The sequence below is a fragment of the Eptatretus burgeri genome, chromosome 5 (genome assembly GCF_056783735.1).
Source record: "Eptatretus burgeri isolate ZD-2024b chromosome 5, Ebu_testis_v1, whole genome shotgun sequence".
NCBI lineage: Eukaryota > Metazoa > Chordata > Myxini > Myxiniformes > Myxinidae > Eptatretus > Eptatretus burgeri.
This window is the reverse complement of record NC_140965.1, coordinates 15,625,891-15,652,502: the sequence shown is the minus strand read 5'-3', so window position 1 is coordinate 15,652,502 and position 26,612 is coordinate 15,625,891. Positions and strand designations below refer to the sequence as shown.

Sequence of the window (26,612 nt, the reverse complement as noted above, 5' to 3'; positions counted from 1 at the left end):
CCACCCTCGTGTAAATGCATTTCGATGCATGATGTCTCTCTCCTGAGTGCAATATTAATGGTTGGTTTCCCAAGACTAAAACCTTTTGCCTTGTTTTTGTATTTCCTGATATTTAATTAACCTATTATGTATACTCACCTTTTTCGAGGTCACTTCTACAAATTCTGGTTCCCAGCCTGGTAAACTGTTTCCTCATGTCCTTGTTGAAGATGTGATGTATGTACAATACAGCACTGTGCAAAAGTTTGGGTTATTTTAACTTTTGTGGTGCTGTTTCCCATTAAGCATTTGTGTAAAGTTAGTGTGCAATAAAGGTAGATAAAATTTCTGTGAAATTTAATATCACAGTAAGTTAACTTTAACTGTCCGCTGTTTGATTACTGGCAGATTTTGACACGACACATGGTAAGTTGGAGGTTGGTGGGAATTGAAAGCGGGTTTTATTTTAATTACTTATTTTCCCCAAAACGAGATTAAGAACGCTTTAGTCATTGTCAGTAACACATAATACACAAGAATACTGATAGTCGTTTATTGACGAGTAATGATAAGGTTCCAAGAAGTACAACTTCAAAATCGGTGATTGTGGTGACATGATATGAAGTATGCAATGATGCATGTAAGAATGCCATTTCGCTTTTGAGCAGGAGAAGTGGGGGTGGGGGGGTGGCTGAGAGTTGGGGTTCGGAGGGAGTCTTGGCACCACATAGAAAAACATGCAACATTATCTATCCTGAAGCTCTACAAGGATTAAAAAAAGGGATCAAATACTGATAAAAAGTGAGGTGAAATCCTCACTGCTGAAGAAGGCAGAAAGAGGAACACAGGAGGAAGATGGAAGAAGAAAGATAGAATGATGAAAAAAAAAAACCCCAAAAACAAGTAGCGCCGTCGCAGTACATTCAAAGTACACCACCCCCACGCCAAATAAATAAATTAATCCTCCAGCACGCGACATTGGCGCCCCGGCAATGTCGCCGTGCAACATGTGGAGACGGAATTCGGAGGGAGCAGTGTACTTCTAAGGTGAATATGTAGAAATGATAAATCAAAAATACTCTTTATAGCCAAATCACTTGGTCAATGTCATGTCCAAATATCAGCTTTCTAGCTCAAAAGGTGCCTGATATATTGTCAGGATGAGAAATAAAATAAATAAGTAGTTAATAAATTGATAATAATTAAGTAATTAATTGGTTTAAAATTTTAAAAACCCCCTTTGCAAAAGCAAATCTTCACTTTTGTCCCCAAATTTCAGCTTCCTCGATCAAAGGATGACTGAGATATCGCCCGGCCAAACAAACAGAAAACTGAGTCCTCCCTTCCTTCGGTGCCCGGTGATTGTCATGCATCGCCTCGATATGGCATTGGGAAGGAGCAGTGTGGCTCTTTCTCTCTTGGTATTCTCGTCAGCGAAGGTGTGTGTGTGTGTGTGTGTGTGTGTGTGTGTGTGTGTGTGTGTGTGTGTGTGTGTGTGTGTGTGTGTGTGTGTGTGTGTGTGTGTGTGTGTGTGTGTGTGTGTGTGTGTTACAGCCATCACGTCATCTTGGTGTTCTGCTACCCATACCAACTGGGACAACCGAGCCAGTCGATGTGTGATACTGGTCTGATCTCGAATTACATCTGAGCGGAGTCGCGAGGTGCACAACATGGTCGTGTTATGGGCATCAGGTGCCCCTATACAATTAGTCCTTTAATGGATGTGCCAAATTGCAACAGCGATCATGACCACCTGAATTCACCCCGAGACCAAGTTGATTTAATTAAAACTGGTACAGGGGAGACAGAAATACAAAGAAGCAATAAAATTAATTGTGATACAAACCCCTTAACCCTAACCCACCACCGAATATCGCGTCCATGAAACCAAACAAATAGGAACCTTAATTATCTAATCTTAAGACCTCAGTTATTCCACGTGAGATAGATAACAGACAAGAGGCTGGTGAGACAAATATCTCTGCTGTGATCGAGATGATAGAGATAGATATAGATATAGAGATTTCGAGATGCGAGTTCTGTTTGTGAACAGCGCACGCACGCGCACGCGCGCGCACGCACACACACACACACACACACATACTGACACACACACACACACATACTGACACACACACACACACATAGACACACACACACACACATAGACACACACACACACACACACATACTGACACACACACACACACACACACACATACTGACACACACACACACATACTGACACACACACACACATACTGACACACACACGCGCATACTGACGCACACACACACACACATACTGACAGACACATACTGACACACACACACACACACACATACTGACACACACACACACACACACACACACACACATACTGACACACACACACGCACACACACATACTGACACACACACACACACACACACATACTGACACACACACACACACACACACACACACACACACACATACTGACACACACACATACTGACACACACACATACTGACACACACACATACTGACACACACACATACTGACACACACACACATACTGACACACAGACACATACTGACACACAGACACATACTGACACACAGACACATACTGACACACATTGCCTTTTATTCGTTTAGGACATGAGTTCCAATTTTCAAATACAAAATAAGATTTTGAATATCAGCTTTTAAAGCCTTGGAAAAATTCCATTATATGCTATCTTAACATGGATATACTGTCCACCTTTACACGGATTTTGACCAAGGTGGAAAACCCCCTTGGGGATGGGGGAAAATATAGTCGCTACAACCTCAATCATATGTCACTTGGTCTTCCTGTCAATTTTGGGCGAGATTGGATAAGTAACGACCGACTATATTGTGGTCAGCCACACAGAGACAGACAGACAGACTGTGTGTGTGACAATTTCCCAGGCAAGGAACTTCAATGCATGAGTGCCATTAAAACAGGAGAGACATTCACGTGTGTGTATGTGCTTGCGTGCGTGCGTGCGTGCGCAGGTCCTGAGCATGGTGTTTTCACTGACTGTTTGCTTGCGAGCACGAAAGGACAAGAAGAACATGTACGTGTGAGACTACTCATTTATTGAGGAACGATGGGAAGAGGCGTTGCTGTGGGAGAAGAAAGGGTTTATCATTTGGCCTCTCAAATCTGCTTTGGTGGAACCTTGATAGAGAACTGACTGTGATTTAGAGAAGGAAGAGCCACTGGATTGAAGAATTTTCCACCATATCTGGACTACTTGTGTACTAATTGCGATAGGATTCTTCAAGGTGTGCATAGGTTTATCTGAGTTTGGCTTTGTGCTCTTTGTTTGGCTGCACGATGGGAAGGATGTGCAGCATATGGAGAAATTATATCTCTGGAGCTGTTCAACATCCACCAACCCGAGGCTCTCGCATAAATGAGACGACTTCAACATTTGTTTTCTGAGTGTAATGGTAACTTCTAGGAGAGTTTGTATTGCTATATTTAACAATCTGCGACTTTCTTTTATCCTTATCTATCTTCCTTTTTATTTCCAGGCAGGATGACGCCTGTTTCAACTGTCCAGTTTTCAAACCAGAACAAACTAACACGCATGTTTACTCATTCCCTCCAGTGGGTTGGAAGGAAACTCGAGGCTGCTATTGAATTTCACTTAAAACTTGACTTTTGTGTGCTTTCAGTTGGGGAGCGATATTTAATTTTTTTTAAATATTTTCTTTTCTTGCCTGGCTTGCCAATCACTGCCATGTCATTGGTGTGTGTGAAGCACTTTGCTGGTGTTGTATAGTTAACCAAGGCATTTCCAGACAATCGTGTGATTGTAAGCACTCGTACGAGATAGGGAGCGGGGACGATGCATTTTCAATGACGGAATCTGCGCGAGTGATCCTTGAGCTCGTATGCATTCTCTTTAAGGACAGAATGTCTCATCAGTAAGATGTGTTAAAGTACAGTATAGGTGCTATGCTGCAAGGAAGCATTAACACCCTCGGTGGTTGAGATGATGTTATTTTGCTTTAGCATATATTGCAACAGTCGAGGGTTGTGTTCCACTATGAGACGTGCGACTATTGGTACGTACCCGACTGCACATGCCCATTGTGACATTGATCAGACTGGATCGGCACCTGCTTAAAGGTCACACACACTTTATTCCCATGGAGCATCTCCAGCTGGGTTGGGCCACACAGCTCTTGCGCTGGAGAAACGGCTTTTATCTCCTGCAATTACACTAGTTTACTGCTGGTTTGTGTGTTCAAGGTTGTTGTTTCTTTGGTTGTTTCTGTCTTTATTATGATGAGATAATTGTAGGGAGAAGTAACTGGAGTTGGTTTTGCTGCTTGTTATCGAGAGGAGTAGAAAGGATTAAAAACACAAACTGACTCGTTCAGTAAGCTGTTAACCCACAACACTGTTTGAATGCATGAGTAATGGTCACCATGCCACTCAACCCCAAGTTGCTCAATTTTCAGTGGTGGGGTGGTCATTGACTCCATTTTGGACAAAAACTCAAGATTGTGATTTATTGCTTCATTCAAAACACCAAACCAGCCTGGGCAGCTTAGTACGCCATTAAAGCAAAGCTGGGAAAGCACATCAGTGCTGATAGTGTCCCACCATTGATGGTGGTCGTGTATCCACTGCCAGATGTGAGGCAGTGTTGCATCCTTCATGCACTGAACATGCAAAAGGCTTGGTTGTTCAGTGCAAGAGTAAAAGAATGTTGTGTCAACATAATTATTTTTACAATAATTAACCTGTCATGGTGGTGACCTTCATAATATTAGAATGTTTTCTTAATTATAACTCTTTACTTAGCTCACACTTTGAAAAGGAAATGATGCTTTGTAGATGGATTAGATAAAGATGAGACCTGAAAATTAGGCATTACAGTTCATATTTTCATTATCAACGTTGAAATTTGCATATCTGTCGTCTCCAGACAAGCCTTCATTGTTGCTTTTATATTTTCTATTTTTTCAAACTCTGCCTCAATCATGTCCCTCCTCCCCCCACTTATTGTTTGAATGGCTGTCTCTGCAAGCTCATTTGGGAAATCCATCCAAAAAATGTCTCTTGATATAGAGGGCCATACAAGCAAATACTCACGTAGAAGTTCCTAGAATACGGTCAGCTATTGTGTTCTGTGCTCAGGTATAACCTGATCACAGAGCAGCCAAATGCCTGTTATATGCTGTCATGGACACAAACCAAGCACTGCCATGTTGCTCTGTTAATTTATTGCTTTTGCTGTTCCCCTTGTGGTTTCCAGGAAAGTGTGCGTGTGCGTGCGCTTCCAGGCTAAAGTTCTAGAGTGAATGCCCAGGCCGATGTACCTCTCATCACTATGGCAGTGTCCAGCTGCCTGGTGAATTTGGAAAGCCAAAGGTAAACCTTCACAAAGTGGGTTTCTCCCAGGAAGTGACTATTCGCAGTTTGAATACTCGGGTCGACCTCACAGCACAAAGAGCCTGCTGCTCAATATTTACCAATCATTGTGGTCTTGATAAATGGATATTTCTGGGCAAACTGATAATCCATGCACTACCAATGGCTGCAGTCGCAATGGCCAGGCGGTGGCTCTGGAAGTGAACTTACCACGAGTTTAAAGCGGTTCTGCGTTCACTATTTGCTTCGCTAGCGGTAATCACAAACCCACTTCTCACTCACTGCCTTCCTTATGACTCGTAAGGAGATGACATGATTCCAAATGGTATAGTTATTACCAGCACAGAACTGTATATGATGACCTTGTTCCACGAGATAATCCAGCACTTTATCCATATGCGATGTATCCCGATCGCTCGGTTTAGCTGAAGGGTGAAACGCATCCTCAGATCATCATTCCATGTTTCTAGTCTGCTTTCTCTCCCTATACCTCTGGGTGCTTTTCATCGTTTTTGTAATCGAATTTTTGACCCTTCTTGTAACGATTTTGTGGATGGATATGGTAATGTGAAACTTGAAATAAAAATGAAACAAAGTATACTTCGTGCTTGTAATTTGAATTTTATTTCTGGATCACTGAAAATTGTCATTTCATTCTGCTCTCATATAGTTATCAATTTAAATTGATTGATATTTTTGTTGAATTGCAAGGGACTGGCTTTATAAATGACGAGAGCCTTTTTTTTTTTTTAGCCACGTGTGCAATAACGCAAAGTAGGGTGAAACAATTGGTTCATTCTATCTGTCAATCTATGATTGCGGAGTTAGTTGATTTCAATTCAATTTTATATTTTGAACACCAGAACACAAATCGGATGACGAAACCTGCAGTTTAGCAGAACATTGGCTCAGAATTTGGCAAATTGTGCGGTGTCTTGTCACACACAAGACACACACACACACAAAGGAGTAAAGCAATTGCTTCAGTCTGGCTATCTTGTAGTCAATTTTAAATCATTCCAACCAGGAAACCTACCGTTTTTAAGGATGAGATAAAGGACACAAACGGGCACAACAAACTAATTTAACATGTTAGATAAGGTGGCATTTAAGACGCCGCATCAATGGTAGTAAACTTCCAAATCAATATTTTAATTTATTTTTCTCCAGCCTTTAAAACTTTTTTTAAAATTTCAATTGAGTTGTATATTTGAGCATGACAGAACACAAATCACCTTGTTTGCACTTCTAAAAACATTCGGTTAAGCAATACTGTGGCAAAAAATTTCGCCGCCTCGACCATTGTTTGGCTAAACCTTCCTGTGTTCCAATTTATTGGTCTCTCGGATTGGTGAGAGTGCAAAGCAGAGCTGGGCCCCGTAGTACAAGGTGTCGATGATGTATTCTGAGTGCTGCACTGGGAAACGAAACGTGCTTATGGACAGAAGCAGATCTGATGCCATGAACAAAATCGCACCGGCCGCGGATGGTCGATGGGAACCGTCAGACCGTGGGGCAAGTGCGCGCCATGCCATTGTTGCAAGGATAAAGCCATAGATCGGAATGACATACACCATTGGACCAAGCAAGCCTGGCCAAAGGAAAGCTAAGGAGGTCAGAGCAATGAGGTAAAGTGCAACAGCCATTGGCAAGGCATCGAAACGCAGTCCAAAGGTCAAGATGTAGACCAGATGTGCGACACCGAAGGCCAACGTCCCATGCAGGAAATGTGTTTCCTTGTAGAAGATGCAAACGTCTCCTACAGGAAACCAAAGAAATGGAAAGTGTTATTGCAATGATTTTTCTCAGAGAAAATAATTTGTGCTATTTCACTGTAAATTGTTTTAACTCTTCAAATGTGTGAAGATACAGCTGGACAGAGATTGCTGTTGATCTATTTCAAGATGTCCAAAGGAGAGAGCTTAAGAGGATAATATAATGGCAAAAACGATGCACTTGAAACAAAATGTTTGGTTCTTTTATGCAGAACTGGTTGATTGTACCCTTCAAAGGGTGATGGGATGGTTTTGATTTGAAAGGATGGGAGGGACATGGAACAATCACCATCCCGTGATTTGTGCCTGTTTGCTGTGACAACATCCTGCATGGCCAACGTTTTGAGAAAAGCCTACTTTTGATTGTCCCAATCTAAATGAAAGGAGTTGTAAGTAAGTTTAAATGGTGTAAGCAGAATTGTATGATTTAATTAAGCCACCGAAGTTTGGTGAGAAAGATATAGGAAATGGGAAAGGGACGCAGGCAGGCAATCTTTATATTTGTATAGATTTGATCATTGTCCATTCAGCCATTTGTGTTCAAGAGAGGCTCCCAGAAGAGCAAGAATGGTAATCCATCCAATCTAGAATCAAAATAGTCTTTCGGGTATTTCAGGGGTGAAGTGCTTCGTCCTGTGCCATCCTTCCGAAGGAACGTTAAACGGGATCCCTCTTGGGCTGGCATTCACCTGTAGACGTTAAAGATTCTGCAGTACCTGTTCAAGTCAGTAGGTGAATGTATGCCAGAACTCCAAACCAAATATAATGGGGGCACTGCATCAGTGGTAGAGCCACACTCATAAATGATGCATTGAGGAGCTGGGTGCTGCACATGCATGTATGAATTAATTGCCATATAATTATATTGTCAAATTATTAGGGGACAACATGTCCCACTCAGTAAGTAGACTGAAACAACCACTGCAGAGTGGTGTACTGTCAGATTATATTAACCACAAAGATCTTGCAATGTGCTCAATTATGGATAGCAAGAGCAAACAACCTCCCATTTTCATTCGTCCAAGGTGTAGGCTTATGGAAGTGTGAGGTGACAGAGTGGTCAAAGGCAAAGCATTGACAGTCCAGGGGACAGCACGTGGATGCAAAACGAGAATGAATGAACAGGAGAGAGAAGAGGGAAGGCATCAACAACCTGCAAATAGTGGTAGAGGTGGGTGGGTGCATGGTTAATGAGAATAAAAAAAAAATCTATAGGGATTTTCAGAACTGTGGAAAAGTTTGGGTTATTTCACTTTTGTAGTGCTATTTCCTAGTAAACATTTGAGGGAAGTTAGTGTGTTACGTCCATCCGAGGGACAGGCTCAGCAGCAGGAAAACGAGCCACATGTCCATACAGCCGCAGCTGATTCACACGGACTATGCAGGTAACAAATCTCATTTGAGTCTCTCTCAGCAACCACTCGTTGGACACAAAGTCTGACCAGCGATAGCCAAGGATTCTCCAAAGACACATGGTACCAAAGGAAATCAAGTCTCCATATCAGATCCCTGGTCAGAGTTCAAGTCTCACATCGTGGAAGCACCAAGGACCTGAAGACTCTGGCTTTTATCCTCCCGCACAGGTACTGGCAGCTCTATACCCCATGATCCAGTCAATCCATGACTCCCGAGGCCCAACCCAGATGTCTGTTGACCTCCAGCTCACAGCCAACATAGACATATCCCTGCCAAGGTAAGTGAATCTCTCCGTGACCTCAACATCCTCGTCACAAACGGGTACAGACAGGACAGCAGCATCCAAGATGTCATTGAAAGCCTGGATCTTAGTTTTGACCTAGGAAACCCGTAATCTCCTCATTCAGCACCTTGAGGGCCCCCCAAAGGATATCTAGAGTCTCCGCAAAGATGACTGCATCTGCAAAATAAAGGTCAGAGATCGTGACATTCCCAAACGATGCACCGCAACTTGATCTCTCAGACATCCTCCCCAGAATCCAGTCCATACAATGCTGAAAATTGTGGGGGCCAGTACACACTCCTGACAAACTCCAGTAACAACTGGAAATAAGTCAGAGATGGTACCACCAGATCTCACAGCACTCTCAGTTCGTGTCGTTCAGACATCAGATTGATCAGTTTTGGTGGCATGCCACGAAGACCAATAATCCTCCAGAGGGCATCCTGGTTCACGGAATCAAATGCTTTATAGAGATCAACATCGGCTGCAAGCAGCCCCTACCGAAATTCTCGTCTGTGTTTGGTGAGGACACGAAGGGCAAGGATACAGTCAATCGTTGACCTCTTTGGTGTGAAGCCTTACTGCTCTGGACGCTGGTGCTCAAGCAGATGGTGACTAAGCATATTAAGAATTATCTGAGCAAAGACCTTACCCAGCACTGAGAGCAGCATCACCCCTTGGTAGTTGTTGCAGTTCTGGCGATCACCCTTCCCTTTCCCAAGAGGGACAACAAGGCCCCTCTTCCAGTCGGTTGGTATGATGCCTGTGTTCCATGCAGAGCACAGAACTGCATGCAACGATATGAGTGCAGAATTTCCACCAGCCTTGAGAACTTCAGCATGGATGCCACAAATCCCAGGAGCTTTACCCCATTTCAACCGGTTCACCGCAGCCTGTGTTTCCACAAACAAAGGTGGACCACAGTTGATTGGAGGGTCAGCAATAGGGATTGTAACACCCCTGACATCCAACTCAACAGCTGCTGGATCAGCCTGGTACAGCTGCTCAAAGTAACCGGCCCAGCGGGTCTTCACTTCGGACTCCTGTCAAGAGCCCACCACCCTCTGCTCTAACTGCAGTACATCGAGGGACGGGCTTGGAGGAACACAATGTGTGAATTCCACTGTAAGCAGGATGAGAATCACTTGACCATAGGTGATGCTCTACCCCCTCACAGATTCCTCGCACATAGGCGACCTTGTCCACCCTTAGTGCACGTACAGTTTTACGCCTCGACTCCCTGAACAGCTCGACTTTGCCATTCAGCCTGATCCTGCAACTCTTGGAACCAGAATATCACTAACTTCCTTGACTTTGTAAGAAGTCGTGGACTTAGGGTGGCTGGTTCATGGTTCCAGCGCCCACAGGCTCATTGCTGGACGTGGTATTCCAACACTGATGGTGTGGCAAAGGAGATTGACCATGTGCTCGTTGATGGTCGCTGGAGGATGATCCAGAACTGCAGGGTCTACCAGAGTGCTCATTTCCTCAATAACGACCACAGGCTTGTTATAGCAACTCTGAAGTTTCAGCTTAAATAGAGGAGAATGGTACCATCCTAGCCTCGGCTGGATGGTTGCAGGCTCAAGGATGAGAGGTTAGCCAAATTAATGGCCAGCAACATAACACCCAGGTATGCATCTTTTAATTTTTTTCTTCATAATATTTTTAATTGTTCCCATGTACATGTGCTTTGGCGATATAATTTGACTCTTGCGATCTTCCTCTGAGGAAGTAACTGTTGAGATCTTTGTATTTATTTTTGCCAGATTTGATGGAATAAGCTCATAGAGGACCTGTATTGTCACGAAATGAAGTTATTCAATGTATTTGTTTTACTGAATTACTTACCAACAGCAGACAGGATGAGAGCGATCGTGACGAGCCAGCCCTGTAGTCCCATCTCGGCCTGTTCTAAGGCCACAGGGATCAGAAGAAGGATGGGAAGACACTTGAAAAGTCCTCTCCAGAGGATTGGTGGTTCCAGCGAGATACCGTATATGAGCCGTAATACCGCCACCATCACAAACAAGGCCACAAACTATAATGAACCCAGCAATCGGTGGGTTACGGAGAAAAAAAGATGGTAAATGAAAAAAAACAAAAAAACTTTTGAGTCATTTTGTAATGTTATACAAGGATGCACAAGGAACATTGACACACAAGCCATTTGGCACATAATATCTGCACCATATCTATAATAATAAATGTTGGTGTGTGTCAGTCAGTCCATTAATGCATGTGTCTCCTCCATAACTCCAAAACCATGAAACCAAATGGCCTGCACTTTGTATGCATATGAAGGGAACTCAAATGCAGCCTTCACCTCGGAGCGGTCATGCTGAGCACCGCTCGGAGACGCACTCCATGGTGGAGTACTTTAGAGGTTATTAGAGAAGAGTTGTTTTCAAAACCCAAGCTCATTGCAGATGCTGTAGGGAATGTAATGGCAGATGAAGGAACAGTGGGTAGGTGGCAACTCATTGATTCATCATTCATTCCTTACACCTCATGTTCACTCTGTGAGATTGGAGTATCGTGTGTTCATGAACAACTGTTGAACTTGCTGTGAATCCAATTTCAATCCCATCCATCCCATCCCTCCCTCCATCCATCCATCCATCCCTTCCCCACATCTCTGGTTATCCTCACTCTTCCATCCCTCCTTCATCTCTCTCCTCCCTCTCTCACCCCTCTTCCAACTTTCATGAAGTGAGAAACAATGGGTGGTTGTAAAAAGTTCCCACAGGTGATTGTGCTGTGCTGTGGTGTTTGTGTTGTGCCTTGGGCCTGGAGTGTCGGGGAGTGTGTGGGTTGGGTGGATGGGCACTTTTTTGGCTGTCGGGGCTGCTGCTGGGTTCGATTCTGCGGTTTGAATTTTGGGATTTGGCTCAGGTTGAGATTCTGGAGCTTATATTTTGGTTGTAAAACATGTGCTGGAATTAAATTGAGGCAAAAACGCACTGGCATCTCCAGGTGTTTATGAGCATTGCAGCTCGGGTGCAATGCGTTCTAGGGTCTCCTGGCCTAAGCTTGAATTCAGAGTTTGGACTGTCGATTTGATCTTGGCGGCATGTCCGGCTGCTGGAGGGGGTGTTTGTTTATCCAGTTCGCACATTCTTTGGCACTCATAGATCAGTGCATGACCTCCTCGGAGAGATCCAATCACAGAGCGCGTGAATAGGGTGGCAGCCACAGTTCGAGTCACGTACCTCAAGGGAAGCCAATCATCCAAATCATTGATTTCCAATCATCAATTTGGTTTCAGACCAGGTCACTCGACCCTGGATATGCTGCTTCTGCTCTCCCATCAATGGATGGAGGTCCTCAATGCCAGACAGGAAATCTGAGCCGTATCCCTGGACATATCACGTGCTTTTGACACAGTCTGGCACCCTGCCCTACTCACCAAACTCTCTTCCCATGGTATTCAAGGCCATCTCCACTCATGGCTCGCAGACTTCCTCTCCTGTCGCAGTCAACGTGTGGCCCTAAATAGAGTTCTTTCATCCCCTCTTCCTGTGCAGGCTGGAGTTCCTCAAGGTAGCGTTCTGGGCCCTGTTCTTTTTCTGGTTTTCATCAATGATGTCTCGGACTCTCTGGAAAATCCTCTATTTCTCTTTGCCGACGACTCCACCCTCTGCCGTACCATCTGTCATCCCTCAGACCGGCAAGCAGCAGCTTCTTCACTCACTGCAGATCTGGATAAAATCACAAACTGGTCCAACACGTGGAACATGTCTTTCAATCCAGACAAATCTCACACTCTCACTATGTCTCTTCGAAAGGACCGTTTACAAAACCCCCCCCATCCACTTTCTCAACAATCCTCTGGAAGAAGTCTTTTCTTTCAAGCTTCTAGGTCTCACTATCTGCCATGACCTTTCCTGGGAAAGTCACATTTCCAACCTCGCCTCAAAAGCCAGTTGCCGACTGGGAATCCTCCGTCGTGCTAAGTCCTTCCTCGGCCCTCTTGAGCTCCTGACCACTTACAAAGCTTTTGTCCATAGCCTGATGGAGTACTGCTCTCCCCTCTGGGCTGGTGCTCCTGCCTCCCACCTTTCTCGGCTTCACGCTGTCGAAACCAGGGCATTTAAGATCATCGGCATCTCCCGCAATGAAGCTGAGTCTTTGGGCCTCTCACTCAATCACCGCAGGTTGGTCGGTGGTCTTTCTGTCTTCTACCGACTCCTCTCCAGCCTTGCCCCCCTGCTCTCTCTGCGATTTGTCCCCACCACATTTCCACAGGGCGCTCAAGGTCCGCCAACAACCCCCTTCTGGTAAAACTACCAAAATCACGAATCACTGCTTATCTTCACTCTTTCATTCCTCTTTTTTCCCGCCTTTGGAATAAACTTCTTCACTCTATTCTTTCCCATTCTTCCCTCCAGGCTTTCAAAACAGCTGTTCACCACCACCTCTTATCTTCCCCCATCCAAATCCTCGATCTTTTCTACCCCCGATAATCCACCCAAGCCCACTTCCTTCATTTCTCCTGCTTTCCTTCCTGAAAGTCCCTGAAATGTCCATCTTCTCTTTGCCATGTTCCACGTCCCATCCCCATCCCTCTCCCTTCCACAGTTCACCTAATGTGTCTGTTCCCCACTGTTTTGTCCCTTCCACTCCCGCCCCTCTTGTCTCATGCCTCCTTGCTGTGAGTTGTGTTAGCTCTCATACGAGCCTCGACCAAGGTATACAAAAAAAAAAAAAGCCAATGTTATAATTTCTTTTAAAATGGTACGTGCTGTTTGAAAGTGACGAGATGTTTTGCTGTCCAATTTGAATGTGCTATTTTAACGTACCCCATTTCATTCAATCCTGTACTAATGCCAGCAGATGGTACCATCTCTCCCCCCCCGCCCCCACTTCCCCTCAAGTTCCCCTCCCAAATGCAAGTCAACCGCCCCTCTCCCTTCAAGTCCCACTACCAAACACAAGTCCAGAATATCCCCTTCCCCTCCACACTTCCCCCTACTTGCTCCACCATCCTCTTTACTCCCACCCCCTCTTTGCACCCCCGACCTCCTGGAGTGTATTGCGACATGTGGTGAAGCGTTGCTACCCACACCCCCTTTCATCGCCCTCCCCCCCTCCTTTGCCCCCCTCTCTCTCCCTTCTTTGCTCTCCTCTCTCTCCCTCCCCTCCCTCTTCACTCTGCCCAACCCCATCCTCACTCCCCCACCCTCTCTCTCTCTCTCCCTCTTTCTTTCTCTTACCACACTTTCTTCTTTCACCTGTCCTGTTTCCCCTCTTTCTCTGTCCCCCCTCTTAGTATTCCCATCAGTGAGGCGATGGATGGTATTTGCCAGTGCAGTAATATGATCTCTCGTGCTCTGTCTCTCTGTCTCTGTCTCTGTCTCTCTCTCTCGTAATGGTCCCAATTCTTCCCACCTTTCTGTGGGATTTAAGCTTAAGCCTTTCACCAACCAGATAGCCAGCCAAGAAGTTTGATTGAAGGTCATTTGCGCAGGAATTAGTAATTTGTTCAGGGTGCTGGCGATAGCTTGCTTACTCTTTGTGAAAGACATGCTGCGAACACTTTAATATCCACCAGTCCTGGCAGATGGCTGAGACTGTAATGTCCATTGGATGGAGTGTGCAGACCTCGAGGACTTTCCCTGGAAGCGAAACACCATGGTGACAGTTTATAACTGGGTTGAGATTTGAAACCCAGGTTAGATAGTTCAAAGGTGAATGCGTTTCCCTCAAAGCGACACTGCCAGCCCTATAATGAGAAGTAACATTTGAGACATTTGAAAAAAGAGAGTTCATAGACCTTGCACTGCGCAGTCTTGAGAAAAAAGAAAAAAAAAGAGATGGGAGGGTCTTTTCAATTCTTGCTTTATGTTTCCAAGCATGATCTGTATTTCCTTACAAGCTGCAATTTTTTTCTGATTCTCTATCCCCATTCTCTATCTCTATTCCCCAACGCTGAGAGTGTGAGCAACAAATATGATTGGTCAAGATGCTATAATATTTTGTCCAAGTAATGCTAAACGGAAGGGTTTTAAAAGTGCTTTCAAGGCGATTTGTGGTCTGCAGTGTTCAAATATATAATTCAATTAAAATAAAATCAAGATTTTAAAGGTTGCAGAAAAAAAATAACTTTTTTTCAGAAGTTTATTACCCTTCATTCACCGTCTTTTAGACCACCTTATTTCACACGTTACATTCGTTATTCGTGCCTGTTGTTTGTGTCCTTTATGATGTTCCGAGAAATAGTAAGTTTTCTGTTTGTAATGATTTCCAATTTTGTTTGACTGCGAGACAGATATGCAGAGAGACCAAAAAAATTACCTTACTCCTCTCTGCGCATGATTCCGTACAATTTGCCAGATTCAGAGCCAAAGTACTGCTAAACTGCAGGTTAGTGTTCAGATTAATGTTCCGATTCGTGTTCCGCTTCATCTTCCAGTGTTCAAAATAAAAAAAAATTCAATTGAAATCAAATAGCTCCTCGGTCATGACGTCTGGAGATGGATAGACACAGACACAGACACAGACACAGACAATGAACCAATTGAAGACCTGAGTGCAAGAAGTACTTTAGTCACAAAATAACACTTTTGAGATATTGAGGATCAAAGTTTTCAAAACATGCTGCAGATACTTTTTTTTTAAGGTGGCATACTATGGAGCCTGTTGCTGGTTCCAGTGGCTGTACAGAGCAGACAAACCCTTTTTTTGTGGAAAAATAATCCTTTATTACGAAGAAAACGAGAAAATTAGTTTTGGACTGAAGTACTTTTTGTGGCTAAATACCTGGACTTAGGTACTTTTTGTGAAAAAATGGTTGGACTTGGGTACTTTTAACACACAAAGCCCTTTATTGCTCATTTTTGATTGCCAGTCATTTTTACTATGTCTCATGGGGCTGTACAGTGTACATACATCCAATACATGGGGAATCTGGGTCAGCACAGCACTGCACTGCCACATCCACAGTTTTATGAGAGCTCAAAAGCTGATGACGAATGTAGTGCCTTTTTCAGTACCAGCAATGTATAATGCATAGAAACTACATACCTGATGCTTTGGCATCCTTCATTCTCTTTCCAGCCCAGTCTCCAGGGTTTGTTTTACATTTTTTGCCCCCGTCATGCCTGTTATCAGGGTTATCCTCATTCACACCATGCTGTCCAGCCTCCATGGTCACCATTTTCATAGCTTGTCACGTGACACATACTAGCATTTTAATTGGACAGTCATGGACTTAAGAACTTCTTGCTCAAACATTATGGACTTGGGTATTTCTTGCACTACATTTTAGTGAATTCAACAATGACCATATACCAATATACAGGACTTGAGTACTTATTTTCGGAATTTTTTGGTATCAAATGATGCTCTGGCCATTATAGATTATAGTACAGGTGGCAGCTCATTTTTTTTTTCAAAAATGTGACTCAAGTACTTCTTGCACCCAGGTCTTCATTGCTTAACCCTACTTTGCACTACGCACACGGGGTAAAAATGTAAAAGGATGAAGGGAAGGTGTGTCAAAAAGTATGTGAACAAGGTAGGGATGGTCACAAATTCTCATGTGAAACCATCCTTACATCTTTCTTTTAATAATGGTTGTTCACTGTCCATCCCTGCATGCATTTGCAATGACAGTGTCTGTTGGTCGTTTTCCATGTATTAATTTGACTTGTGAGATATAAAACAGTGACACACACACACACACACACACACACACACACACACACACACACACACACACACACACACACACACACACACACACACACACACACACACACACACACCAGCTAGGATTTGTGGTGATTGTGAACCTCAATTGAGAGAGGTGTTCATGTCATTTGCAGGCACAAGCATTATTCAAAGCAAGATGTGGGGATGGTTTCATATGATATAGCTGCTTCAATATCTGGTATGTCCATGCATCCATCTGTCAAAAAATATTTCAAGCGGTACATTTGCTGAATTGACACAAGGGGGAGCTCTACCTGTGCAGCATCATGAAAAGGAAATGCCAAACTGCACCGCTTCCTTTGACCACAGGGGCGATTTTTATTTTTTCCCCCCGTCTGTCTGCCTTTCTGGCAGTCAAACAAAATTGGAAATCATTCCAACCAGGAGACTTACTGTTATAAAGGTCACAAACAACAGGCACGAAGAACTAATTTAACATGATAAATAAGGTGGTGTGCATGACGCTGCATCAACTGTGGTGAACTTTGGGAAATATATATATTTTTTTCTGCAACCTTTAAAACTTTATTTTATTTCAGTTGCATTATATACTTAAACACTAGAACACAAATCGCCTTTTTGGCACTTTCAAAACCCTTCTGTTTAGCAGTACTTGGACAAAATATTGTGGAATTTGACAATCATCTCGACCAATCAAATTTTCCGCTCGCCGACCCCTCCCATGTGCTTTTTTTTTTTTTTTTTCCTCAAGACTGCACAGGGTAAGGTGTTCCATGAACTCTCCAGATAGTACTTGTTTTTGTACTTTTAAAAATGTATTTACATTTTTGCTCACCAACTTGATTTAATGTCTGCCACACTTCAATGACAAGTCGATGACAAACTACATGCCTACATGCCTACATGCCTACATGCAAGCTTTCCAGATGGAAGAAAGTTCCTGCACTCTGTGCACATGCTATCACAACTGATCTATTTATTATTAATAGTTTAAAGGAAAAAAATAAACCTTGTGTGGTGATTTAATTCTGATTCTAATGGATTATTATGAATATGATATCACAGTTTGATTTTGGTTACATATTCCTCTCTCATCAAGTTAAAGGTGATGATATGATCGGATGATGTAACACGGAGTGAAAGCTCTTCAGCTTTTTCTCAATCGGTGAACATTCCAAGGATTCACATCAATCTATGAAACATTTCGAATCTCCAACTAAGGACATTTCGAATCTCCAACCGAGGACCGTTTCGGTTCTCCAACCGAGGACCGTTCCGGTTCTCCAACCGAGGACCGTTCCGGTTCTCCAACCGAGGACCGTTCCGGTTCCCCAACCGAGGCCCGTTCCGGTTCCCCAACCGAGGCCCGTTCCGGTTCCCCAACCGAGGCCCGTTCCGGTTCCCCAACCGAGGCCCGTTCCGGTTCCCCAACCGAGGCCCGTTCCGGTTCCCCAACCGAGGCCCGTTCCGGTTCCCCAACCGAGGACCGTTCCGGTTCCCCAACCCAGGACCGTTCCGGTTCCCCAACCAAGGACATTTCGAATCTTCAAAGGACGTTCCGGTTCTCCAACCGAGGATCGTTCCGGTTCCCCAACCCAGGACCGCTCCGGTTCTCCAACCCAGGACCGCTCCGGTTCCCCAACCCAGGACCGCTCCGGTTCCCCAACCAAGGACCGTTCCGGTTCTCCAACCCAGGACCGCTCCGGTTCCCCAACCCAGGACCGCTCCGGTTCCCCAACCCAGGACCGCTCCGGTTCCCCAACCCAGGACCGTTCCGGTTCTCCAACCCAGGACCGTTCCGGTTCTCCAACCCAGGACCGTTCCGGTTCTCCAACCCAGGACCGTTCCGGTTCTCCAACCGAGGACCGTTCCGGTTCTCCAACCCAGGACCGCTCCGGTTCCCCAACCCAGGACCGCTCCGGTTCCCCAACCCAGGACCGTTCCGGTTCTCCAACCCAGGACCGTTCCGGTTCTCCAACCCAGGACCGCTCCGGTTCCCCAACCCAGGACCGCTCCGGTTCCCCAACCCAGGACCGTTCCGGTTCTCCAACCCAGGACCGTTCCGGTTCTCCAACCCAGGACCGTTCCGGTTCTACAACCCAGGACCGTTCCGGTTCTCCAACCCAGGACCGTTCCGGTTCTCCAACCCAGGACCGTTCCGGTTCTCCAACCCAGGACCGTTCCGGTTCTCCAACCCAGGACGTTTGGTCATTTTGGTGATTGTGGTGTGGGTCACACCATGTGTATCGTGGGACCTATTTGAGAATTTAAAGTACATTTTTGGATGGTATTTCATGAGACAACTGTCAGGAACATTGACGTCCAACAAAAGTGGTCTTGCGCACATTCAGTGGATCTGAACATTGCGGTACACAAAGCCCCACAGTTCCTAATACACTCTGTCTCCGAAACAGCGACAAGCTTCGAGGTACTTTGGACCCATGAAATGTTGAGTAAATAAGTAGTCCATGTGATCTGATGAAGGCCCAGCTGGGATTCTGTGGACACGCTTGGTCTTGTGTTGTGATCAAGTTTACGAAGCTTTACCCCATATTCACATGAAATGTTCAGTGACGAAGGTCTGGAGCACTGAGTGGACTTCCCATATCCCGTTTCACCTTTCACTCACACGTCCCCATTGAAAACTTGCAGGAGAAGGTCATTCGGCCCATCATTCCTAAGCTGTATCCACATTCCTGCAGGCCCTCTTATTACCTCAGCCACCAATGGTGGATGGAGGTTACGTTTTTAACCCCTATGAGGCGCACAGCTCAGGCTTCCGAGGCAGTTCCTATTTGGCCGTCATTGTTGTCATTGCTGCGGTTAATTACCACGTCATTAGAGGCTTCATTAGAGAACGGACATTTATAAAGAGGAACACATCGCGCAGTTTCAATAACTCACCTTTTTACCTTTCATTCTACTTGGTTATAAACTCAATTCCTCGAATATGTAGATATGCTGAACGCCCGTCCTTAAGGTATGTTGAAGACGCGCAAAAATCCAGCTTGTAATTTCTCCCGCGCACCGTTTCTCCTTTTACCGAAGTAATTTCATCTGAAAATTTAACCCGATTTTAATGTAAGTTGCTACACGTGTTAGTGGTTATGAGGAAAAAAAAAATATTTAAATGCAAAAATTATGAAATACGCTCAAAGAGAATGAATTAGGAATGAATGAAAAAGAGTGAATGACGTATGGCTCGATGTGGTGTGAGGTGGTATTGGTGTTGGCTCTCTTGGTTCTGAGCTCGGGAGAGGTATGAATGACCAAAAATATTTCCCACTCAGCTTTTTTGGTCATTTTACTTTTGACGAATCGTTGGCGATTCACCTCACAACGTGATTTGTAACATTCCGTCGACGTGTCGTCTTAATTTTCCTGTTGTGCAATTATTTTCTCTTGAAACTGCACGAAGTCAAAGCCGTGTAACTAATTGTGGCGAGCACACAACTGTGTGAACTCGATTCCACGCTCCTTTAATTTATCCACTTGTGTGGAAAGCATGGCTGCTGATTTGTATCGCTGCTGGTGGTGGGGGTGCGGCAGTGCTGCTGATGCAGTGCCCCCTGTAGGTCCGAGCAGGAATTTTGAATTTCGCCAGGATGCCGGCGATGTCTTGCCTCCTCCTCGCGACAAACACTGTGGGATCCTGAACTCATAAGTCAACAGCAACTTCATTCTGTTGCCTGATTGAAGTTAATTTCTCCTTGCTCTCGCTTTTGCTTCCCTGCAGAACATTCCAAGTGATGCTTGTGTGTTTGAACGAGGGTTGGTTTCTAAAACCCCCAGAGCGAAAGAGATAGTACAAGAACACGATGATTACTGTCTGACAGGGTCAACAACGAAACAACAGCCAGGATTCATCCTCGGATACGTCACACCTGTAAGCTTCTACTTCTTCTTCTACTTCTACTTCTTCTACTTCTTCTTCTACTTCTTCTTCTACTTCTTCTTCAACTTCTTTTACTACTTCTTCTACTTAATCCTCGACTTCTTCTTCCATTTCTTCAACTTCGACTTTTCGCTTTTACGGAAGTATAAGAATTATTGGAATTATTATTGCTATTGTTGTTTTCACAATTGCTATTAATCCACGTCAGATTATGATCAAATATAAACGATGAACATTTCTTCACAAAAACAGTTTATGTGTGCAAATGTACTTCTGAGGTAAATGTGTACAAATGATACTTTGTTTATGTATACAAATGTACTTCTGAGGTTAATGTGTACAAATGATACTTTGTTTATGTATACAAATGTACTTCTGAGGTTAATGTGTACAAATGATACTTTGTTTATGTATACAAATGTACTTCTGAGGTTAATATGTACAAATGATACTTTGTTTATGTATACAAATGTACTTCTGAGGTTAATATGTACAAATGATACTTGGTTTATGTGTACAAATGTACTTCTGAGGTAAATGTGTACAAATGATACTTTGTTTATGTATACAAATGTACTTCTGAGGTAAATGTGTACAAATGATACTTTGTTTATGTATACAAATGTACTTCTGAGGTAAATGTGTACAAATGATACTTGGTTTATGTATGCAAATGTACTTCTGAGGTAAATGTGTACAAATGATACTTTGTTTATGTATACAAATGTACTTCTGAGGTAAATGTGTACTAATGATACTTGGTTTATGTGTACAAATGTACTTCTGAGGTAAATGTGTACAAATGATACTTTGTTTATGTGTACAAATGTACTTCTGAGGTAAATGTGTACAAATGATACTTGGTTTATGTGTACAAATGTACTTCTGAGGTAAATGTGTACAAATGATACTTGGTTTATGTATGCAAATGTACTTCTGAGGTAAATGTGTACAAATGTACTTCCGAGGTAAATATGTTCAAATGATACTTGGTTTATATGTACAAATGTACTTCTGAGGTAAATGTGTACAAATGATACTTGGTGTATGTATGCAAATGTACTTCTGAGGTAAATGTGTACAAATGATACTTTGTTTATGTATACAAATGTACTTCTGAGGTAAATGTGTACAAATGATACTTGGTTTATGTATGCAAATGTACTTCTGAGGTAAATGTGTACAAATGTACTTCCGAGTTAAATATGTTCAAATGATACTTGGTTTATATGTAAAAATGTACTTCTGAGGTAAATGTGTACAAATGATACTTGGTTTATGTATGCAAATGTACTTCTGAGGTAAATGTGTACAAATGTACTTCCGAGTTAAATATGTTCAAATGATACTTGGTTTATATGTAGAAATGTACTTCTGAGGTAAATGTGTACAAATGATACTTGGTTTATATGCACAAATGTACTTCTGAGGTAAATGTGTCCAAATGATACTTGGTTTATGTATGCAAATGTACTTCTGAGGTAAATGTGTACAAATGATACTTGGTTTATGTATGCAAATGTACTTCCGAGGTAAATATGTTCAAATGATACTTGGTTTATATGTAGAAATGTACTTCTGAGGTAAATGTGTACAAATGATACTTGGTTTATGTATGCAAATGTACTTCTGAGGTAAATGTGTACAAATGATACTTTGTTTATGTATACAAATGTACTTCTGAGGTAAATGTGTACTAATGATACTTGGTTTATGTGTACAAATGTACTTCTGAGGTAAATGTGTACAAATGATACTTTGTTTATGTATACAAATGTACTTCTGAGGTAAATGTGTACAAATGATACTTGGTTTATGTATGCAAATGTACTTCTGAGGTAAATGTGTACAAATGTACTTCCGAGTTAAATATGTTCAAATGATACTTGGTTTATATGTAGAAATGTACTTCTGAGGTAAATGTGTACAAATGATACTTGGTGTATGTATGCAAATGTACTTCTGAGGTAAATGTGTACAAATGATACTTTGTTTATGTATACAAATGTACTTCTGAGGTAAATGTGTACTAATGATACTTGGTTTATGTGTACAAATGTACTTCTGAGGTAAATGTGTACAAATGATACTTGGTTTATGTATGCAAATGTACTTCTGAGGTAAATGTGTACTAATGATACTTTGTTTATGTATACAAATGTACTTCTGAGGTAAATGTGTACAAATGATACTTGGTTTATGTATGCAAATGTACTTCCGAGGTAAATATGTTCAAATGATACTTGGTTTATATGTAGAAATGTACTTCTGAGGTAAATGTGTACAAATGATGCTTGGTTTATGTATGCAAATGTACTTCTGAGGTAAATGTGTACAAATGTACTTCCGAGTTAAATATGTTCAAATGATACTTGGTTTATATGTAGAAATGTACTTCTGAGGTAAATGTGTACAAATGATACTTTGTTTATGTATACAAATGTACTTCTGAGGTAAATGTGTACTAATGATACTTGGTTTATGTGTACAAATGTACTTCTGAGGTAAATGTGTACAAATGATACTTTGTTTATGTATACAAATGTACTTCTGAGGTAAATGTGTACAAATGATACTTGGTTTATGTATGCAAATGTACTTCTGAGGTAAATGTGTACAAATGTACTTCCGAGTTAAATATGTTCAAATGATACTTGGTTTATATGTAGAAATGTACTTCTGAGGTAAATGTGTACAAATGATACTTTGTTTATGTATACAAATGTACTTCTGAGGTAAATGTGTACTAATGATACTTGGTTTATGTGTACAAATGTACTTCTGAGGTAAATGTGTACAAATGATACTTGGTTTATGTATGCAAATGTACTTCTGAGGTAAATGTGTACTAATGATACTTTGTTTATGTATACAAATGTACTTCTGAGGTAAATGTGTACAAATGATACTTTGTTTATGTGTACAAATGTACTTCTGAGGTAAATGTGTACAAATGATACTTGGATTATGTGTACAAATGATACTTTGTTTATGTGTACAAATGTACTTCTGAGGAAAATATGAACAAATGATACTTGGTTTATATGCACAAATGTACTTCTGAGGTAAATGTGTCCAAATGATACTTGGTTTATGTATGCAAATGTACTTCTGAGGTAAATGTGTACAAATGTACTTCCGAGGTAAATATGTTCAAATGATACTTGGTTTATATGTACAAATGTACTTCTGAGGTAAATGTGTACAAATGATACTTTGTTTATGTATGCAAATGTACTTCTGAGGTAAATGTGTGCAAATGACACTTAGTTTATGTGTACAAATGATACTTGGTTTATGTATACAAATGTACTTCTGAGGTAAATGTGTACAAATGATACTTGGATTATGTGTACAAATGATACTTTGTTTATGTGTACAAATGTACTTCTGAGGAAAATATGAACAAATGATACTTGGTTTATATGCACAAATGTACTTCTGAGGTAAATGTGTACAAATGATACTTGGTTTATGTATGCAAATGTACTTCTGAGGTAAATGTGTACAAATGATACTTGGTTTATGTATGCAAATGTACTTCTGAGGTAAATGTGTACAAATGTACTTCCGAGGTAAATATGTTCAAATGATACTTGGTTTATATGTACAAATGTACTTCTGAGGTAAATGTGTACAAATGATACTTTGTTTATGTATGCAAATGTACTTCTGAGGTAAATGTGTGCAAATGACACTTAGTTTATGTGTACAAATGATACTTGGTTTATGTATACAAATGTACTTCTGAGGTTTATTTGTACAAATGATACTTTGGTTTATGTATACAAATGTACTTCTGAGGTTTATTTGTACAAATGATACTTTGGTTTATGTGTACAAATGTACTTCTGAGGTAAATGTGCAGAAATGATACTTTATTTATGTGTACAAATGTACTTTTGAGGTTTATGTATACAAATGATACTTAGTTTATGTGTATAAATGTACTTCTGAGGTAAATATGTGCAAATGATACTCACTATGCAGCACATGGAGATGAATTTGGGGTGGAACGGTGTACAATAATTGATCGATTCATTGATCAATTGCATGATTAAAATAAATAAATAATCGTCATCTAATTGATTTCTCAATTGCCGATTGGCATTCCAAAACCACCACTGCTTCATCCGAATCTGTAACTTTTTGAATATTAAGTAATTCATCGAAAAATGAATAATTAATTGATTAATCGATAAATCAAAAATATCCTTTTGGAGCCAAATCATTTGTTCACCGTCGTGTCCAAATATAAGTTTCCAAGCTCAAAAGGTACCTGAGATATTGCCCAGATGAGAAATAAAATAAATAAGGAATTCATAAATCGATGATAATTTGGTATTTAATCAAAAAATAAGGAATTAAATTTTTGCTAAAGAACATCTTCACTGTTGTCCCCAAATTTCAGCTTCCCAGCTCAAAGGATCGCTGAGATGTAGCCTGGACAAACAAAAAAAACAAACGGAGTAAAAACTGAGTCCAGTACTCTCTTCCTTCAGTGTCCAGCAATGATGTCATGCATCACCTGGATATAGAATTGGGAAAGAGCGGTGTACAAAAAGCACCATTGAAATCCCTCACCTCTCGGGTCAAAGTATTTTACTCCATTCTTTCAAACTGAAGCTGCTTTCTCAGCCTTCCAACCCTTCTCAGCCGAACCACAGGATGCACACATTCTTCCATTAAACTCCCAAAATCCAGGCTTGGTGTCTCCAGAGGTGGTTCAATCCCACTTTTCGCACAAAGGTTTCAAACAGGCAAGGCACGACATTTCTCCATCCTACTTGCAATCTTTTCTACCGCCATTAATCCTCTCGAACCAAAATATCTTACCTGTCAGTTGTGCTTCTTAAAAATCACAAAAAGAAAGGAAACCAGAGTGAGAATTGCTTTGTGAATTGCTTTGTGATTTGTGAGAACAATACATGTCCCCTACTGATGTGATATTTTCTTTAGAACAAAAACGGCATAACTGAAAAATTGACAAAACGCCCTGAAACTCAAACTTGTTCTGTAACTTAGTCATCATAAAGTCATGTACCAAGTTTCAGTTAAATATGTTGAGGGGTATGGGAGGGGGGGGGGGAGTCTGAAAATCCACAGGATGGATGGATGGATGGACGGACGGACAGAGCAAACCTATCGTCATGGATCCGGAGTTTGAGGCTTTCTGCGAGGGGAAGCACTTGGATTCCTCCCGAACGCCTGGTCCTGAGGCCACCATGCACAAATAACTCTGTGCACCGGCAGGTTGCTAAGCAACCACAAACACCGTTTAGGATGGCCAATCCGGGCAGGGTTACACTACATGCGTGATACCTTCGCAACCTGTGGATTGCCAGCTAATTGGGGTCACGTGCCCTCAGCGCACACTCGTATTACTGCTGAGCATTACAGTGAGTGTGCGCTGGCTGACGAAACAAATTATTTGGGTCGAACTTCCCGTCGAACCTTACTTGTGCACTGCATCGGGGCAATAAAGGAAAAGGCAACCGAGACAGACTGGAAATAGCAACAAATAATTATTTATTACAAACACAAGCAAGCAATCATTTCAAAGCAAGTATTTATAATCAAGAAAGTTCGAAGTCACATAAGAGTAAATTTAACCACAACACGTATTCTTATTCAATCTTACTTAAACAAAAGACTTGGGGCAAAGACTAAAACAAGGACTTGAAAATAAAATAAAAGCGAGGTATGGAGAAAAGGAAAGCAGTCTTTCCTTCTCTTCCTCACCTCACACAAATATACAAGAGAATGTGGAGGAAAATGATGGGGAAGATAGGCAGTGGTGATGTGAAGAGATGGGGACATGCAGCCCCGTCCTTGAGGTGCTCAGACCCAGAAGGCAAGTCCTGTCCAGCATCCTAGATATGCAGGCTAGATGTGCAACTCGCCCTCCTCTGCCTCAGTTTCTTCCTCCTCAGGCCCCCGTCGATAAGGTGCCACCGTTCACCGTCCCTGTCCTTCATGGCTGACAGGATCGAGAGGACAAGATGATGCTCGTGGAAGGAGTGTTCTTTTTCCACAGAAGCTCGACATCAATTGTTCATGAGACCTTCCTTCCTTTACCCTCACACGCTTTTGTTCCTTCCCTCACGAGCCTTCTGTTCTGCTTTTCTGCCTTTGCTTCTCTCAGCCTTTCTGCCTTCTGAGCAGTCTGCTCAGGAGCGCTG

The 26,612-nt window shown here is 42.3% G+C and overlaps 3 protein-coding genes and 1 long non-coding RNA gene across 13 annotated transcripts in view; 3 read left to right on the top strand and 1 right to left on the bottom strand.

Annotated features, from left to right (window-relative positions):
- The window catches only part of LOC147025914 (tetraspanin-4-like), a 151,944-nt gene extending 145,962 nt beyond the window's left edge, over positions 1-5,982 (top strand). For all 4 annotated transcript variants that reach the window (XM_085880816.1, XM_085880815.1, XM_085880817.1 and 1 more), the window contains one exon: positions 3,008-5,982. In XM_085880816.1, coding sequence (XP_085736942.1) covers positions 3,008-3,079 — 72 coding nt within the window. In that variant the 3' untranslated portion in view covers positions 3,080-5,982. The remainder of the gene's footprint in view (positions 1-3,007) is intronic.
- Positions 5,983-5,985: 3 nt separating this feature from the next.
- On the bottom strand, positions 5,986-19,578 carry LOC147025913 (lysoplasmalogenase TMEM86A-like). 2 transcript variants are annotated; one of them, XM_085880818.1, is made up of 3 exons: positions 19,440-19,578; positions 10,710-10,899; positions 5,986-7,143 (listed from the first exon to the last, which is right to left on the bottom strand). In XM_085880818.1, exons 1-3 carry the CDS (start codon positions 19,452-19,454, stop codon positions 6,695-6,697), a joined length of 654 nt encoding a protein of 217 aa, XP_085736944.1. In that variant the 5' UTR covers positions 19,455-19,578; the 3' UTR covers positions 5,986-6,694. The 2 variants fall into 2 exon arrangements, with proteins under 2 accessions (XP_085736944.1, XP_085736945.1); XM_085880819.1 differs by having other exon boundaries at positions 19,448-19,559.
- A 117-nt stretch (positions 19,579-19,695) lies between these two features.
- Positions 19,696-26,612, top strand: part of CHID1 (chitinase domain containing 1) — a 46,004-nt gene continuing 39,087 nt past the window's right edge. For both annotated transcript variants that reach the window (XM_085880810.1, XM_085880809.1), the window contains exons 1-2: positions 19,696-19,794; positions 20,272-20,421. In XM_085880810.1, coding sequence (XP_085736936.1) covers positions 19,726-19,794; positions 20,272-20,421 — 219 coding nt within the window. In that variant the 5' untranslated portion in view covers positions 19,696-19,725. The remainder of the gene's footprint in view (positions 19,795-20,271; positions 20,422-26,612) is intronic.
- On the top strand, positions 20,431-24,510 carry LOC147025912 (uncharacterized). 5 transcript variants are annotated; one of them, XR_015058050.1, is made up of 3 exons: positions 20,431-22,448; positions 22,500-22,550; positions 22,755-24,510. It is a non-coding gene; the product is annotated as an uncharacterized LOC147025912 (long non-coding RNA). The 5 variants fall into 5 exon arrangements; XR_015058052.1 differs by having other exon boundaries at positions 20,431-22,550; positions 22,986-24,510; XR_015058049.1 differs by having other exon boundaries at positions 20,431-22,550; positions 22,833-24,510.